The 16,012-nt window shown below is 34.4% G+C and overlaps 1 protein-coding gene across 1 annotated transcript; it reads right to left on the minus strand.

Annotated features, from left to right (window-relative positions):
* Positions 1-1,626: 1,626 nt before the first annotated feature.
* HTATIP2 (Oxidoreductase htatip2) lies at positions 1,627-15,670 on the minus strand. The gene is made up of 3 exons (XM_051213812.1): positions 11,730-15,670; positions 8,654-9,054; positions 1,627-7,389 (listed from the first exon to the last, which is right to left on the minus strand). The coding sequence occupies exons 1-2, from the start codon at positions 12,096-12,098 to the stop codon at positions 8,686-8,688; spliced, it is 738 nt and encodes a 245-aa protein (XP_051069823.1). The 5' UTR covers positions 12,099-15,670; the 3' UTR covers positions 1,627-7,389; positions 8,654-8,685.
* Between the last annotated feature and the right edge of the window lie 342 nt (positions 15,671-16,012).

Raw genomic sequence — 16,012 nt, forward strand, 5'->3', positions numbered from 1 at the left:
TTTAGTCTAAATATTTTAGTGTATTAAGTCTTTGAAATATTTTTAACGAAATTAATGGTAAACTTCTAGGAATCTCACTGGAAATGATGATGACTTTAAAGCCTTGTATTTTCAAGGGTATTTTGTCACGATATATACTCTTTATTAACAGCAAATGTAAATTGTACATAAGTGAAACGACATTAAAAACCCATCCATTAATTTCCAGATTTAAAGGTTAAGTGTAATAAGAAAGAAAATTATGTTATGGTAACGAATTTCTAAATCAATGTAACATAATATTGTTTCGATTGCAGCAACAATACTAACCATAGGACTGGTAGTAGATAAATAGAATGTATAGTCAAATCATAATCCAATGGGTATTGAGTTAAGTAAACAAACTTTATATATATACAAGTGGAGTTCTTGGATATTCTCTTCTGTTGTACCATATATTTATCACCCAACTTTATAAAGTAGGAACAAAAATCAAACCAATGGGAGACACAACCAAAACAAAGGAGTAAACAATGACAAATTTAAGGTCAATAAGAACCAATCAACGTCAAGATGTGCAGAACAAGCTGTGAAACACATATGGAGAAATTCGAACACTTCACTTCTATCTGAAGTTTGTGCTGATGATGTCGTTCAGAAGAACGATGAAAGCTCCACGACCAAACCATCCAGTTCATAGAACAAAACTCCATCAAAATCATCCGCCTGAGCTACAAATCTTCTCCACCATCTCAGTAGTTTAACGTACTCCACATTTTTTTTAATTTAAAGGAAGTATGAACGGACAATATTTGGTTCCCATTTAGTATCAAGAATAATACTAGATTGTTATGGCCCCGTCGCCAGTTGTTATGACCTTGAATCGCTTTTACCCCGTCGATACTTTGTTACGACTTGACGTTGATCTGTCTATTCTAGATTATGACCTCGGCGCAATAGACTGAGCGGCTTAACCTTGAGGCTAATACGCGTGAGTTCGAGATGGGGTAGAGAGAGAACTATTCTAGAACCTGATTGGTTGGCAAGCACGCAAGTGAGAGAAGACAAGACAGTTGGAACACTGAATTTTCTGAATTCTCAGAATTCGGATCAGTGCAAAAATGTACATGAATAAATAAGTGAATATCCTGACCACAACGTACGATAATTTGGAAAAATACAATTATGCCCGAAACTGGGAATTAGGGTAGAAAATAAGATGCAAAATATTATGTTTAAATTACAATATTTTCTGAACAAAAAAGGGTATGAAGTGAATGATACATAGAACGAAAGCTCATGTTTTGTAGAATAAAATAGGGACAAAAATAAATATGTGTTTTACAAGGTTTGAATAAAATGAAATAACGTCCCAAGAGAATAGCTTTCGTAGTTGTCTGGGCTTCTTATTTCCCTATTCACAACATAGATAATAACAAACGATTAATGGAAAGTAAAGATAATTTGTTTTAAAGTACTTTCGCCTAATAATAACATGTAATATAGACATTAATCAGACGTGATATAGATGACCTTCGATTTGTTTGCGTTTACAAAAGTAATATATTTCGTTGACTTTATTTGAAGTGAGCATGATTTACCAAAAGAAATCAACATTTTATATATAAAGAAACATATTTTCGCACAATTCTGTAAAGATACAATTGTGTTGAGCCATAATCTTAATAATATGGATGTTGGTTACTTTTTATCAAGTAGATGTTATTCACTGAGCCGGTATCCAGAAGTGTTAATTTCTAACTTCAATCGATTCACAGTATTGGGCGATTACCTTTCATTGTCTTTACGCTTGACATGGTCAAACGCCATTCATCAAGGCTACTCACTAGGAATCCAGGAACTAATGCTTGAAACTAGTCACAAGTGATCACATGATAATTGTCAATAGAGGGCTATGGAAATTGTTAAGCTTCATTGGAATCATGAAATGATCAATTTTAAACGACCATTGAAAACCTGGGAACACTAGATGTAAGCTCAGTGGTCTAGAGGTTAAGCATCCGCACGCGAGACCATAGGTGCTGGGTTCGATTCCCGAGTGCGGTGTCTAATTGATGGCCGTATCACGTGATATAATTAATCAGGCATAAAGACATAACAGATTCAATAATTCATTTATAAAGAACTAGTAGGTCAATCAGAACTATTTAATATTCATGTAATATATTCTGAAAATAGTAATTACAGAATTCATGCCAGTTTACAGTCATGATCAACTTGATATGGCTAGTAATATTAAATGAAGAGAACAGATATGTGACATTAGATTGTTTTAAGTGTTCTAGTTCAAAATTTTTTTAGTGTATTTTTCACATGTATTGCAGCAATGAAAGATATCAGCCCGGAACTTTTAATTCTCTTTAAGTGAACATCCTGTTGATGTGTGATCGGTGGATTTCAGGTCACTTCCTGCGCCATAGCGAATCGATTCTAATCATATATAACGAGAAAATAAAACGGAAACAGAGGGCACAGAACAACAAAAGCAATAATTACTATGATAGGTTAGCCAGATCTACCATAATACATATCCTGGGCTACTTTATGATATACTGTTTGTGTTAGATATTATTCAAATTGGTCAAGGTTGCCAGTAAAGTGACAGCAGGTAGGTAGGTTTACTTAGTGGGGTCAGTAATAAAAACAATTAAACATTTAGAGTTCCTATGATTTCACTTGTCGAATGGGATATACTTACGAGTGTAAGCACATTTAGGACATTTTCATGGGACAAGTAAACATCGATTCATTTATTTGAACACAGATATTGGTACAAAGGGGCGCCGAATACATATGCGTCACACAAGTCACTTGAATTTTGCATGGACTATGATACTGCCCGAACCGAAGAATAGGAGTTCATTTCATAGACAGATTATGGTAAATTATCCCAGTCTGGAAAATTTACTGGTAAAATAATTCATATGGAGAAAAGATTTAGAATGAGATTATTCCACCAGTGACAAAGAGTTACGGATGCCGTAACTAGGAGTTTCTTCGTACTGAATTGCTTTATTGGATATAAAAGGTAGCTTATAAAGTATTTTGAATAAAAAGATTAGATTTAGTTTGAGCCTCCCTTTCCAGTTCAAGTTAATTGCATCTGAACTTACAATTTAAGTTACAATTAGTCCCAAGAATAAGAAATGTATATTGTCTTTGAATGGATTCCAGCTTTAATTGATCCTTTATGTGAACGCTACTAAGAATAAACTTTCAGTATCCTAGAACTTGTCGAACTCACTTTTTACATTAAAATACGTGATTCGTTGTCATGGAGGTTATGTATATACACTTTTCATATGCAAATTTGACAATATGAATTCAAAAAATGTTGTAGCATTTGACTAGAGGAAGAAAATTTCGTTCCAATATTAAAATCTATTTCTAAATATCTTTTTCTTGTTTCTACTGTCATAACAATAATAAAATGACACTTCTGATCTGTTCTATAATCAAAAACGGTTACTATTGAGTAAATTGTCATTAACTACGCCTGCAGCCCTTCTAGGGTTACTGCTGATCTTAAGACCAGGTAAAGGAAGAGAGTTGGGCATGGGGTCAGCAAGCTCACCCCGTAGACAAAAACCTTGTTCCAAAAACGCTAGCCAGAAAAAAATAATTTAAACCATTTAAACTCTTCCCTGGGAGTTGACAAATATTCATTTAGAAGGATAATGATGCCCCATGATGAAAGGCGAGATTCTTCGGAAGTCAGGAGGCCGAGAACCCTTCTAGCAATTAATCGATTTGCAAGCCGGATATACCTGCTGGTGCTCATACCAAAACATGAACCCAGTTCTATAATCTCTTTTAAAGAGATCATTATTGGTAGATAAATGATATATATTTTTAAGAAATATTAAAGATTTCTGAAAACTATATTTCAGACGGTGTACTCCCAGCTTCTCATAGACTGATTCTTATGTTTTTGCGATTGAATGTCGGATTTTTGAAAATTACACTTTCTCTATCTAGAGTTAACCAACCATATACAGCTTGTAAAATCCCTGTTGATTGAAGTCTTAGTATATGGATCTGGATGACCCGCTTGGCTTACTATAACAGTACTGTAGTCATTTTGTTTGTTGTAAAATTATTACCTCAGTTAAACCATTAGGTGGTTTTAAGTGACTAATTCTTCAGTTCATTGTAACAGCAACCGAACTCTTGTTTGCTTGCATTAACAGAACGCTGGTAATTACTGAACCTAGGATACCCTTTAGAGGTTATTCGCTGACTTTGACTTCTAAACGTAATGAATTGTTAACTGTTTTTCTTAGCAGACTAGTTCTTTTTATATTGCTATGAATTCACTTCAGGATATTCAAAAACCAGAATACCAGTTATGTTGGGAGAGTGTATTCTTAATAATTAATTAAACCCACATGCATACGATGGATAAGCATACCGGAAAGCGAAGAATGTATGCGTATTTTACGGGCGCTAATACGTGAGTAAAATTACTGTGTGTTAAGATGAAGACATGCGTTCAGTCAAACTGACATATACACATATACATACTGTGTCGAATGATTTCATGGATTATGTAGACTCTAAATGGGAGATTTGCGATCAAAGTTCAAGCTGACAGAGTTTTAAATAACTGTTGTCCTAGTCACATACAAAACAGCTGCATTAGGGATGAAAAACTTCCCACATTGAATTTCTATAGTTTACACCAAAATGAGATAAAATTTCTTAAAAGCAAATGAATTTTTTATTAAACAAGTGGGCGGATAGACTATTATAACTATAACTAGACTTTATAATCCTTCATTTTAAAACAACTTGAATAAAACCATTTTGAGAGGTTATATAACTTTTATTAACAATTATCATTGGTGAGGAGTATTATTTCTTTATGAATGAATACGTTTCTCATCGTATGCTTCAAGATGGACCTGTTGGTTTACTTTCTGTTTGATTCAGCTCCAAAGTCACATGTCAAGTGATTGGGGAAATCACCAGGATGTTCTGCTCAACCAGGTCCCACGTGGCTCTTTTCAAACAGAACATATCTACGATCTTGGGGGTACTGATGCTCTTTATTGCATTTGGATTTGGGTTACCCAGTGTTAAATTTAGAGACGTTAACACTAATTGCTTATTGTGAAGTGAACCAAAATGTTTGTTTTATCCTTTGCATTGATTGTTTAGTATCGATCAAGTTCTATTTTAGCAGTATATGTTCTTCTTTAACCTGCTTTATAATAAAAATTATGAAGAATCGGTGATTTAAATCAACTGTTTCCAAAAATGAACCACATCAGTACAATAACAATTTGTTACCTATAAGAATAAGCTACATGATCCTTTTCATTTTATGCTTTATACTTAATAAAACCATCATTAAAACTTATTGAATCCAGTTTTCCAATTTGGTATCTTGTAGCATGCGTACTAATTGTTTCATACTTATATTCCAAAGTACCTTGTCGTTTGAAGGCACTCGAATCTTTTAAAAAAATGTTTTATGATTAGATATTGTACTTTTTGGGTGAATTGTTAGTGATAATATATATAAAACGATTCATTTGTGACGTATTCTTTTCATTTACCTTACCGAACAACAAATTGGGAGAAACTACAATGAATGTGAAAATTACCAGTAAATACATGGTAATTACACAAAAATGTATCCTAAAATGAGTTCGATAATTTGCCATGCATTTACTAATAATGCAACATTTTATTTACATCTAACAGGGGCAGAATGTCTACATGACACTCAAAACTTCATGTTCGGGACATTGTGAATGCTATGATTTACACCTAAAATACAAAACATTAATTGGCAAATTAACAGCAAACATTTTTTAACGATAGAAATTCTAAGTTGTCCCGTAACTAGGTACTTATATTACTGTCAACATTATGATAGAAATGAAAGTGTTATTTAGGTAAATTAATAAAGATGTATTACTGATTATCAATAATATGGACGGCAATATTCTGTATCAGGCAAACGATTAGTTAAGTTAATTACCGTAGTAAACAAACATCTATTAGACTACTTTACTTAGAGGGAGGGAAAATATTAATATGTTTAATACTGATTGTACGTAACGCTGTGGAGTAAACTCGTCCTATCCCACAAGTTATGCGAGTTGACGAAAGTCAGTCGAGCTTTCTGCTAATGTTTAATTTCAAGTAATCCATGACACTGCGAGACCATCTTCCATTATTTTCGTTGGATGCATGCTCGGTGGTCAGGAAGTTAACTGTTCGCGCTGGGTTCGAGTTCTCCATAGAGGTCGTGGATACTCACTGCTGACGAGCCCCATACTATGACGAAACGGCCGTCTAGTGCTTCAAGGCTCTCAATGGTGGTCTAGCATTGATTAGTTTATGATTTCAATGATACTCAAAAACCTCCACGACCCTATACTAAGAATGTCTTGTTCAGTCAATGAGGTGGTACCGTCATATGGTAAAGCCTTATGACATGCTTTCGTAATAATATTTAACTACAGTACGATGTGTAGTGCCTGCACAGCGCTCAACAAAAACTGTCATTTGTGCCCTGTTTACATAAATGAGAGGATCAAGCGCAGGGAGAATATAAGTTGCTCAGGAAATAACTACTTCTCAGTTCACAAGTCGTTATTGTATTATATTTTTCGCAGAAGGATTGAGTCCAAAGTTGGGTTAATTAATAGAATTAGTGTAAAAACCTCAGAATAAGACATGTGCATTAGTGAAGTTGATTGTAGTCGAAAGACAAATATTCTGATAAGCACAACGTTTAAAACTACAATGAAAAACGAATGAATAGCCAATTACTACTGACATTTATTCTTACCGGAATAAACAAAACTAGTTGTTTATACAGGATTGTAGCTACATTGAGATACTTTAAAAGAAACATCTCTATTTGCCCTTTTATGGTCATAACTTTAACAAATACACGCAAACATATAAATATAACTAGACATGGAGTGGACAAAACAATTATTTTATCTAGATTTACTGAACAGATAATGTAGTGAACCGACGCTGTTTTGAAGACATGAAATCCCGATCAGATGAAATTCCACAATAGCTAATCCATAAATTAAGTTCGAATATCTTATGCATAGAGAAATAACAACTGATTCAAATCATTTGCAGATCTTGTGATCGATCCAAGCTGTGTCAATTGTTCTGTATATCAGTGAAACCGTAAGCAGTAGTAAAATGCTGTGAGAAACCATGACCCAGATCTCAAGACACAATGTCTTTGTTGATATAGAGAAGGTGGTAAACTTGAAAGAAACCAAGTCGTAAAAAATAAACATAAAAACGCTATGAGGAACACGCTACAGCGGAAACACTGTAAGAGAGGCATACAATAAAAGCGTTGTATTCTACGGTTCGATTCATATTCCAAACGTTTGATTAACCTCTCTACAAGGGAAGAAAACGAACACAATATAGAACACTTTACTGTTAAACCCCGAATAATTATTTTTAATGTTCATGAATGAATGATTCACTTGCAAAAAATCAACCTACACTCAAGCATTGTACTACCTTTAGAATATGTTTGACTGACATGATGGTATAAAAAGGCAAAATTACATTTTGGTTCATTGTGATTGTCGGTCAACATTAATTTCATTTTTAATTCAATATGGTGATTACCCAGTGTAATATTTTGTTTGATTTCCAGTGTGATGTTTATTTAAGATATGATATTCTTGGTATTGAATTAACGCGAACTATGTTCAGTGCGATAGGCAGCATATGATTTTTAATAGTTTGGTCACTTTTCATATATATGATTTTTCCCTAATAAATAATCAAATACATGTATCAATCAATATGTAAATGAGTGCATTTCCGACTAGGGTCGTCGTAATTATTTAGAGTCAATAAATCTTCACTTGTACCAGTTTCTTTTGTGTTCTTACTTCGTATCGTGGGAACTGTAGTTTCCTCGTTCCCAAATATAAATAAATAGCGACGCGGACATAATACTGACTTGTCTACTTTTGTCCGGTATACCACACAAAAGCGTATTCCAGGAAGCTTTCTTTAATTAATTAGATTTGATATAGTGGGCCCCAACAATTTAGTTGATGTAAACTCAACACATATACTTGAATTCAAATAACACCCATATATTGTTCGATATACTTCTTAATCAGTCCCCATAAAGTCCATACGAAACTAATACTTCAATTAGTATTTCAAAGACAATAATAACTACATTAAATATTTAAAGTTGAAATTTATCATTATGTAAATAATAACCAATAAGCCGTAGCACAGTTTTGTTTAAAAAAAAATGTACAAGTTTGATTATAAATCGTGTAAAAAATGTGTAACAAAAGATAAGAAAACAAGAATGGGAGAAAGACTGACAGACAGTTGTTGATCCACAACAACAAATGTTTCAATCAACAAAACCATTATAATGAAAAACAAGCCAATTTAACAAACATAATGAACGAAGAACATTTGTGACCGGAAAAAAGTAAAAATACAAAAACAACTGTATCGTAGTGACTACGTGCAAAGTAGTTTATAAATTAGAATATAAGTTATAATCAATATATGAGAATTATGAAAGATATTAAGATGGGTGAAGTAAATCCACGGATTCATGAATTGAATAAAGTGTTAGTGGCATGATGTAAAATACCGGCAAAATGGAATAAGAACTTACCTCAAAGTTAAAGCACAATCTCAATGGAATAATTATATATCTTTGTTGTCTGATGCAAGTAAGAAAATATCAGAATTTTCAAAGATATACACATTTTTAGGTAATGATTTTTCTTGCTGTACAGATAAATCAGTTTTTAATTTTGAACTAAATGGAGCATTAGCCATAGCCTTTGCAAGGATATCAATTGGTGTTGTTAATAATGTAGGTGCAAGATATGCGAAAGGTTTCAATAAATTTTGAAAAGCTCTTTCCGCTAGTCGTGATTCAACACGTGAACATAATAAAGTAGCTGGACGATAAATTGCAAGACATTTAGGAAATAAATTAAGTGATATTAAATCTGATTCTGTTTCACCTTTAAGTTGAAGATAAAAAAAGATACTTGTTTTATTTGCTGCCTGGACAAAAACAACAGAAAAAATACATTACAAAACATTAATAGAAAGACAAGACAAACTTAGATAAATAGTCATTCCTAAACAAAAAATGAGGAAAACTTTTGTTGAGATTATAGTGAAATTAAGAATGAATAATATATTTGACTGTCAACTAACGAGTGGTGAGTTTGAAAGTTATTTTCCATGTACTTCATTTGTGAAGTATGAAGTCTGGTGATACTATCCGGTTGCCTAGACTGAATTAGATGGAGTGGAGTTCAGAACTGGGACTTTATGATCGAAAGTTGAACAGCTTAACCACTGTCCCAATTCGTTTATAGGCAGTCATAACCTCTCCTAATAATTATGTACAACTGAAAAATATTCAAGTTATAATTAGCTATAGTAGTACTACATACTTTCGACAACCATTAAAATCAATATTTAAAATATCAGAATAATTAAGAAAAGCTTTATCGACCATAGAGAAAGACGTTTTTGAGGCGCTTTTATATACTGTTAAATGTCCGTGTTCAATAATAGAGTAAGGGAAAACTATCAATTCACGTTGGACTAATTATCCAAAATTAGTTATATTTATTCCTCATACATATACAGCTTCAAATTTACTTTTTCATAATGAAAATATCGCTTTTTTTTCACACTCACTAGGGTATACACAAATACACACAATTATATCGTAAACATAATTTACTTTGATCGAAACATGACGTTGACATGGACAGACTTATTTTGATTATACTGTGTATTCTATTTTTACCCTTTGTATCCATTTGAAGTTGTGTTAATTTAATTCGGCTATTCAATTTATTCACTGAAGAAATAACTTGCACTAAGACTTGAGACGTCAGGAATTTAATTTTCTACTAATTAGAACATTACATATACATTATTTTATAATCAAAAGCTGTATATCGTGTAGCTTCAAACATTAAACATAATGTACACAAGATTTCATATTACAAGGCAAGCTATAGTTGACTAAATTATTAAGGACCTATTGAATAACATACAACTAATGAATATTGTTTTTAGCATCATAGTACCGTAACAATTCCGATTACTACATTCATTTACAAAAACTCATTTAGTTATCTGGGTGAATTAGATGATAATAATCAATGATATTCGATTGTGTCATCATTGGACTACTCTGAGACTTATATCACGTTCAAACTAGCTCCATGATAAAACGAGCACCTACATTTAGAAATTCTCTCTTCATTGTTAAATGAATAGTTGAAAGCAAAAACATATCAGTAATATACGGAAAAGTGGGATTACATAAAAATAATTCTGGTAAGATTTATGTTTGGTAGAACAATTAAAGTATTGAAGAGTTGATATAATTTAAAAATATTGAAACATTGGGGGAAAAATGCCCAAACCAAAGTGGAAGAAATTTTTAAGTACATACAAACATACTAAATTTGGAGAACTATAAGAAACAATCAAAACTATAAAAACCGAATCAACTTTGAACAGTATTCCTCAGTTAACCTGTCTTAATAACAGATCACTACTTAGATATAACGTAGAACTTTTAAAAATACAAATCTACTGTGCGTTATACAAAGTAACACAAGAAAGTCAACAGAAATTAAAGGATATCTGGAAAATCAGGGAAAGTAAGCAAATTAGAATAAGATGTTCCAGGTCTAAAAGAGAAAACAAAATATTAGATGGTGGTTGGAGGTAGTTGACAGGAAACCTTTGACCCAGATTTCGTACTACTTGGCACTCGTCAGCAAGGTGTACCTGTAGTTTTAAGGGAACTGGTGCTCTTTGACGGATTCGATCCCGTGTCACCCAGTGGTAACATCTCTGACTGTGAAGATGGGTGGCACGGGATCGAATCCGTCAAAGAGCACCAGTTCCCTTAAAACTACAGGTACACCTTGCTGACGAGTGCCAAGTAGCACGAAATCTGAGTCCAGGGTTTCCTGTCAACTACCTCCAACCACCATCTAATCTCACAATAGTGCGCACAGTGTCGAGTCACCTAGGCTGGTGGCCACATTGCATCATGGTCGATAGCGTTCGATCTGCACTAATAAGGACTTGACATACATGACATTAGTCACCACCCAGTGACCAATCAATTGTGAGAAACCAAAATATATTTAAGTTATTGTGATCATCTTCGAGTTCATAACCATGGTGTTCAAAAAAGTCTACAGTTTAAGGATGTAAATGAGAAAACATTCATTTAACAGTGACTAAACTTAACAGAATGACCATGCAAAGTTTCCTTATTAGGTTGAAAAAAATCACCAGAACATACGGAACTAAAACCCTTTAACGAATGAAATGTGTACGAACCTATTTCAGCTACTGAAATATCATGATGATAAATACTAATTCTATCCACTGTCATGTTGATCAGAAAGTTAGGTCAATGACTCAAGGAACGTTCAACAATTTGACCCATTGATTTGGTTCAGCGACACGAGTCACGGCAAAATTACGTTACTGTTTGTCCGCTTACCTGCCTACCGATATTAAGTGAAGTACGATCATTTACGAGAAATAAATAACTAGTTTTATTTGCCGTCAGAAGTCCTATGTCACTTGTACTGGTATTTAGCAATAACTACATAAGAAATGAAGCGATAAAAAATTAACAATATATTTTGTCGAAATTTTGCATAAATGTCTCAAAATTCACGACTTACTTTTGAACTGACAAGATGAAATTCTTTACAGCCAGCTGCAGAACTTAACTTTGCAATATGAATTACATAGTCATGGTCTATTATCCTCATTTTTTCCTTTCCTGATTTTTTTAAGGTTGTCCCAAGGGCACAAAAACCCACATCAGTATCTTGAAATACTTCTTGATAGTCATCTAAATGGTCGAAATCTATAATAATCTGAGTGAAACGATTTTCAGAATCTTTGTTTTCAAAACCATAATCAACATCTGTTTTACGCCTTTGAATTAATTTGATAGAACTGTATCTTGTATCTTTAGCTAAGGCTTTGATTAACGCTTTTCCTGTTTCGCCAGTACTACCAACAATAAAAGCTCGCAAATTAGCCATATATTTTGGTATATTATTCTAACAGCAAGGGGTTTCCAAGGTCTTCGACCAATATTAGTACAGTTGAGTGATTAAGAACAAGTGATGATAGTACAATCTTAATACACAATTAACTAATGTACTGAAGAACATCAGATACTGAGTTGTAGAATAAAATATAAAACAACAAACAATAATATAGAAATAGATTGAACATTTGTTTGTGGGTAGATTTATTTTACAAACAAAAAACATCACTCATACGATTTCGCAAGATATGCTATTAACATATAAGATTTCTATTAGCTTGGATATTGAGAGCAGCTATACGTTTCCTTAATCAAACAGTCATAAAGGACGAAGAGTATAGTATAAATATTCGTTAATCAGTATCAGCTTTATAGATAAAGGGTTCAGCATCCGAACACTAAGTCCTGAGGTTGAACGCTGCTCAACAAGCATCGTATTGAGCGACCGGGTAGAATCATTAGCTCTCAAGAAGTGTGTGACGAGAATTCACGAATTAACTTCCAAGTAAAGCATAACTAGTAGGTAATTCTGGTCTCATAACTTAATTATAGAAGAAACCCATAGTTTTACAAGTCTGTTCTCCATATCTTCTTGCTGACGACATGTTTTCAGTTTTCAATACCTCCAGTTGATAGGGGAAGAAAACTGAGATAATAATCCGGTGCCACCAGGTACACTATTGAAGGACGGATTTATTAATGGTAGCAATAACAGTTTTACCTATATTCCTATTCACAAAGAAATCTCATATTTGGCGAGGCCTTAGTAAATCAAATACAGTGTCCAAAGGGAAATCAGACACTATGTTAATGTTTAATATCCAAAAGTCAGATTCTCAATGATGATGAATAGCTTGACTCTTTAGGTAAAAACCTTAATCACCCCACAAAATACATTTGCCATCATACCGTTAAGACGACGTCCCCTAACTACACACCTACCATAACTAACAGTTAACTCAAACTTCAGAATAAGCCGGCGAGTCAAGTATGACGGTGACTGACTCGACAGAAACATAACCGTTAGACGTTTGACCATAAAGCTCAAGGTTTCCCTATTGTATATATTTGGAAATCGTAAATGAAATTATCTGACTGAAGTTTGAAGGATTATTATAAACACTATAAACACCGGTCATGAAGGTATCATCAATCCCTCAAGGAACAATTGAGCCTAACTGTTCATTCAAATTGCTATTGATAAACCATTAACATTCATTTGTACATTGGATAACCCTAGCTCAACGTACCTAAGTAGATTGATTGGTAATCCAAGGTGGTAATAAGCTATAGTGATGATGAACTCTGGTTCTACATTGTCGCGAGTTCACAGTACACTTCTGACACATAGGTAAACCAAGCACTACTTCTCCAAACAGATTCAAAATACAGTGTCAAAGCGGAAGGTGTGAATGAAGATGCGATGGATTTACCCTTGACCAGTAACGCACGAGTCCACAGCGACAACCTACACGGTGCGTGCTGCTCTACTGTGGATCTAGAGTAGCCTAATCAGCAAAGTTATTATTCCGAAACTAGAGTTCGCGGCCCCGGTTCTAGCTGTAAGGATGTATGAGGTCTTTTAAAATATCTGGCAGGTTTGTTATGCAAGATCTATTTTTAAAACTACTCAATAGTCCGAAATGCCTTAGTACAGTCGAGGGTAGGGAGAGTAAGCTCACTATATCTCTCTGTAATCGTCTATACTGTGATGATTAATTTTTGAAAACAAATTATGCTATACACACACTTCGATATTCACGCCTGTACGTGATGTAAGGAGACAAATGAGGAGGTGTTAGAAGTTCGTATAAATTAGTATCCAGTGTTATTCCTTGTATATATAAATGACCTTCCTCGTCTACTATAATCATCAGTCGATATACGCTGACGATGTCAAGATATGGAGAGCGATACGAAGTAAGAGTGATAGCTTAGAACTCCAAAATAACCTGGAGAAATTATCTGAGTGGTCTCAAACCTGGCAGTTGCCGAATAATACTTCAAAGTGTATTGTGATGCATATCGGCCATCAAGGTACAGATACATACACGATGAATAACACTGAGCTACCTGTTGTCCAGACAAAATGACTCGTCAACCAAGACTTAAAGACTACTGCACACTGTCGTGCAATAGCCACCAAAGGTTTTAGAACTTTATGGTCAATACGTAGGGCCTTTAGTCATGTCGGCGCTAAAACGTTTCTGACTTTGTACACAGTGTTTGTGAGTCCTAAACTTGAGTACTACATACAAGCGGCTAGCCCCTGCTTAAAAAAAGACATTGAACTTTTGGAAAAGATTCAGAGAACAGCAACTAAGCTGATCCCCGGAATAGCGAAGCTCCCGTATGATGCTTGACTGGCCAAGCTAAACCGATCCCTGTTGTCATATTGGAGAACTAAAGGCTGCTTTATTACAGTTTTCAAATCGCTAAGTGATAAATTCGCACCTGATGTGCCTCCATTTTTCTTGTCATCCCAAACAGAGAATTTACGAGGACACTCCAGAAAAGTTCACAAGCCCAGGAAAAATTACTTGTCAGCTGACTATTGAATTTCCCATCGAATCATCAACGAGTGGGATTCATTACCTCAGCACGTGGTTGAGGATCCATCCGTCGACTCTTTCAGAAGAAAGTCGGATCAACTGAAAGACCATCATTGCCAGGACTAACACAGGCCATCAAGCCTCCTGTCCCTTCCAAACCGAAACTGGTTCACAATAAGAAACGAACTTATTTAAGAACCCTTATAAACTGCTAGATTTTTCCAGATATTAATCGATGATAAACATACCTGTTACTCAGAACGTGTGACTGGCACTCCAATGTTGATGATATTTATGTGGACTGTGTTTATAATTCCTGTAAACAAATTTCATGAACCGTTCTTCATCATAAGGCCAAAGGCGTGCGAATTCGGCTTCCCTAGGTAAGTGATTGATGTTCAAGGCATTAGGTAGTCAGAAGGTGGATTATTTAGAGTAGATTTGGGTAAAAGTAAAGTTTTGAGTTTTGATATATCTCGCGACATATATCTTAAAGCGCGCTTTAAGATATTCAGACCAAACGTCTATTCCCATAGAGCACATGCAAATGGAAATATCCTGGTGCAATTCAGCGTAAGTTCACACTAAGTTTTACGGGCATTCGCCTTTATTTCCCAGATAAGCTCTGTTTGGGCATTGTAACTTAAGTTGAAATACCTGACCAATTGCAAACTAATGTGACAAATCAAAGTAATTCCCCAGACAACCGAAAAAGGGGAAATAAAGCGGACGAAAGCGTAAATAAAGGGAAATGTCGCTTTTTCGCCTTTACGTCGGTTATTTAGGGAAAATGTCGCTTTTTCCCCCTTACGTCGTGTATTTGGGGGAAATTTGTCGACAATTATACATAACGTACAGTATTTGAATAAACCGCATCCAGAACTTAAGTTTTCATAAACTCCGACGAATTAAAGCACCGCTTAATAAAAAAATAAAAACAAGGTACAAATTACGGAACCAGGCATTCGGTTGAGACGCATATACACTGACTTCGTTCTTTGTTTAGCTAAAGTGTTCAGACATGCTTAGGAGCCATCACAAAAAAACTTACGTGATGCAGGTGAGTGACGTGCTCTCAGATTTTCTTGTTCATTGTGACTGATTACCTTATTAGGCCAATAATATGAGTTTTGTTGAAGTCAGTGAGAATGTTCGTAGACGTAGGGCCACTGTGAACTTGTCACGTTCCCTTGGTTGTCATAGATCCACTTATAACAGAAGGTGGAATAAAATGAGAGCCGCTTTCATGAAAAAATATGACTTTCTTTCGTTCAGTGAGTTTGCTAATGAAAGCACCCTAAAAGGTAACTGAGTTCAACAGTGTTGTTTATTAAATTGATAGAAGTAAAGAGAT

The sequence above is a fragment of the Schistosoma haematobium genome, chromosome 3, assembly GCF_000699445.3.
Source record: "Schistosoma haematobium chromosome 3, whole genome shotgun sequence".
NCBI lineage: Eukaryota > Metazoa > Platyhelminthes > Trematoda > Strigeidida > Schistosomatidae > Schistosoma > Schistosoma haematobium.

Coding starts and splice junctions, on each gene's coding strand:
- HTATIP2 (XM_051213812.1), bottom strand. CDS start 12,098: ATGGCTAATTTGCGAGCTTTTATTGTTGGTAGTACTGGCGAAACAGGA. Junction 9,055..11,729: donor TTCATCTTGTCAGTTCAAAA/GTAAGTCGTGAA, acceptor GTTTTTGTCCAG/GCAGCAAATAAAACAAGTAT.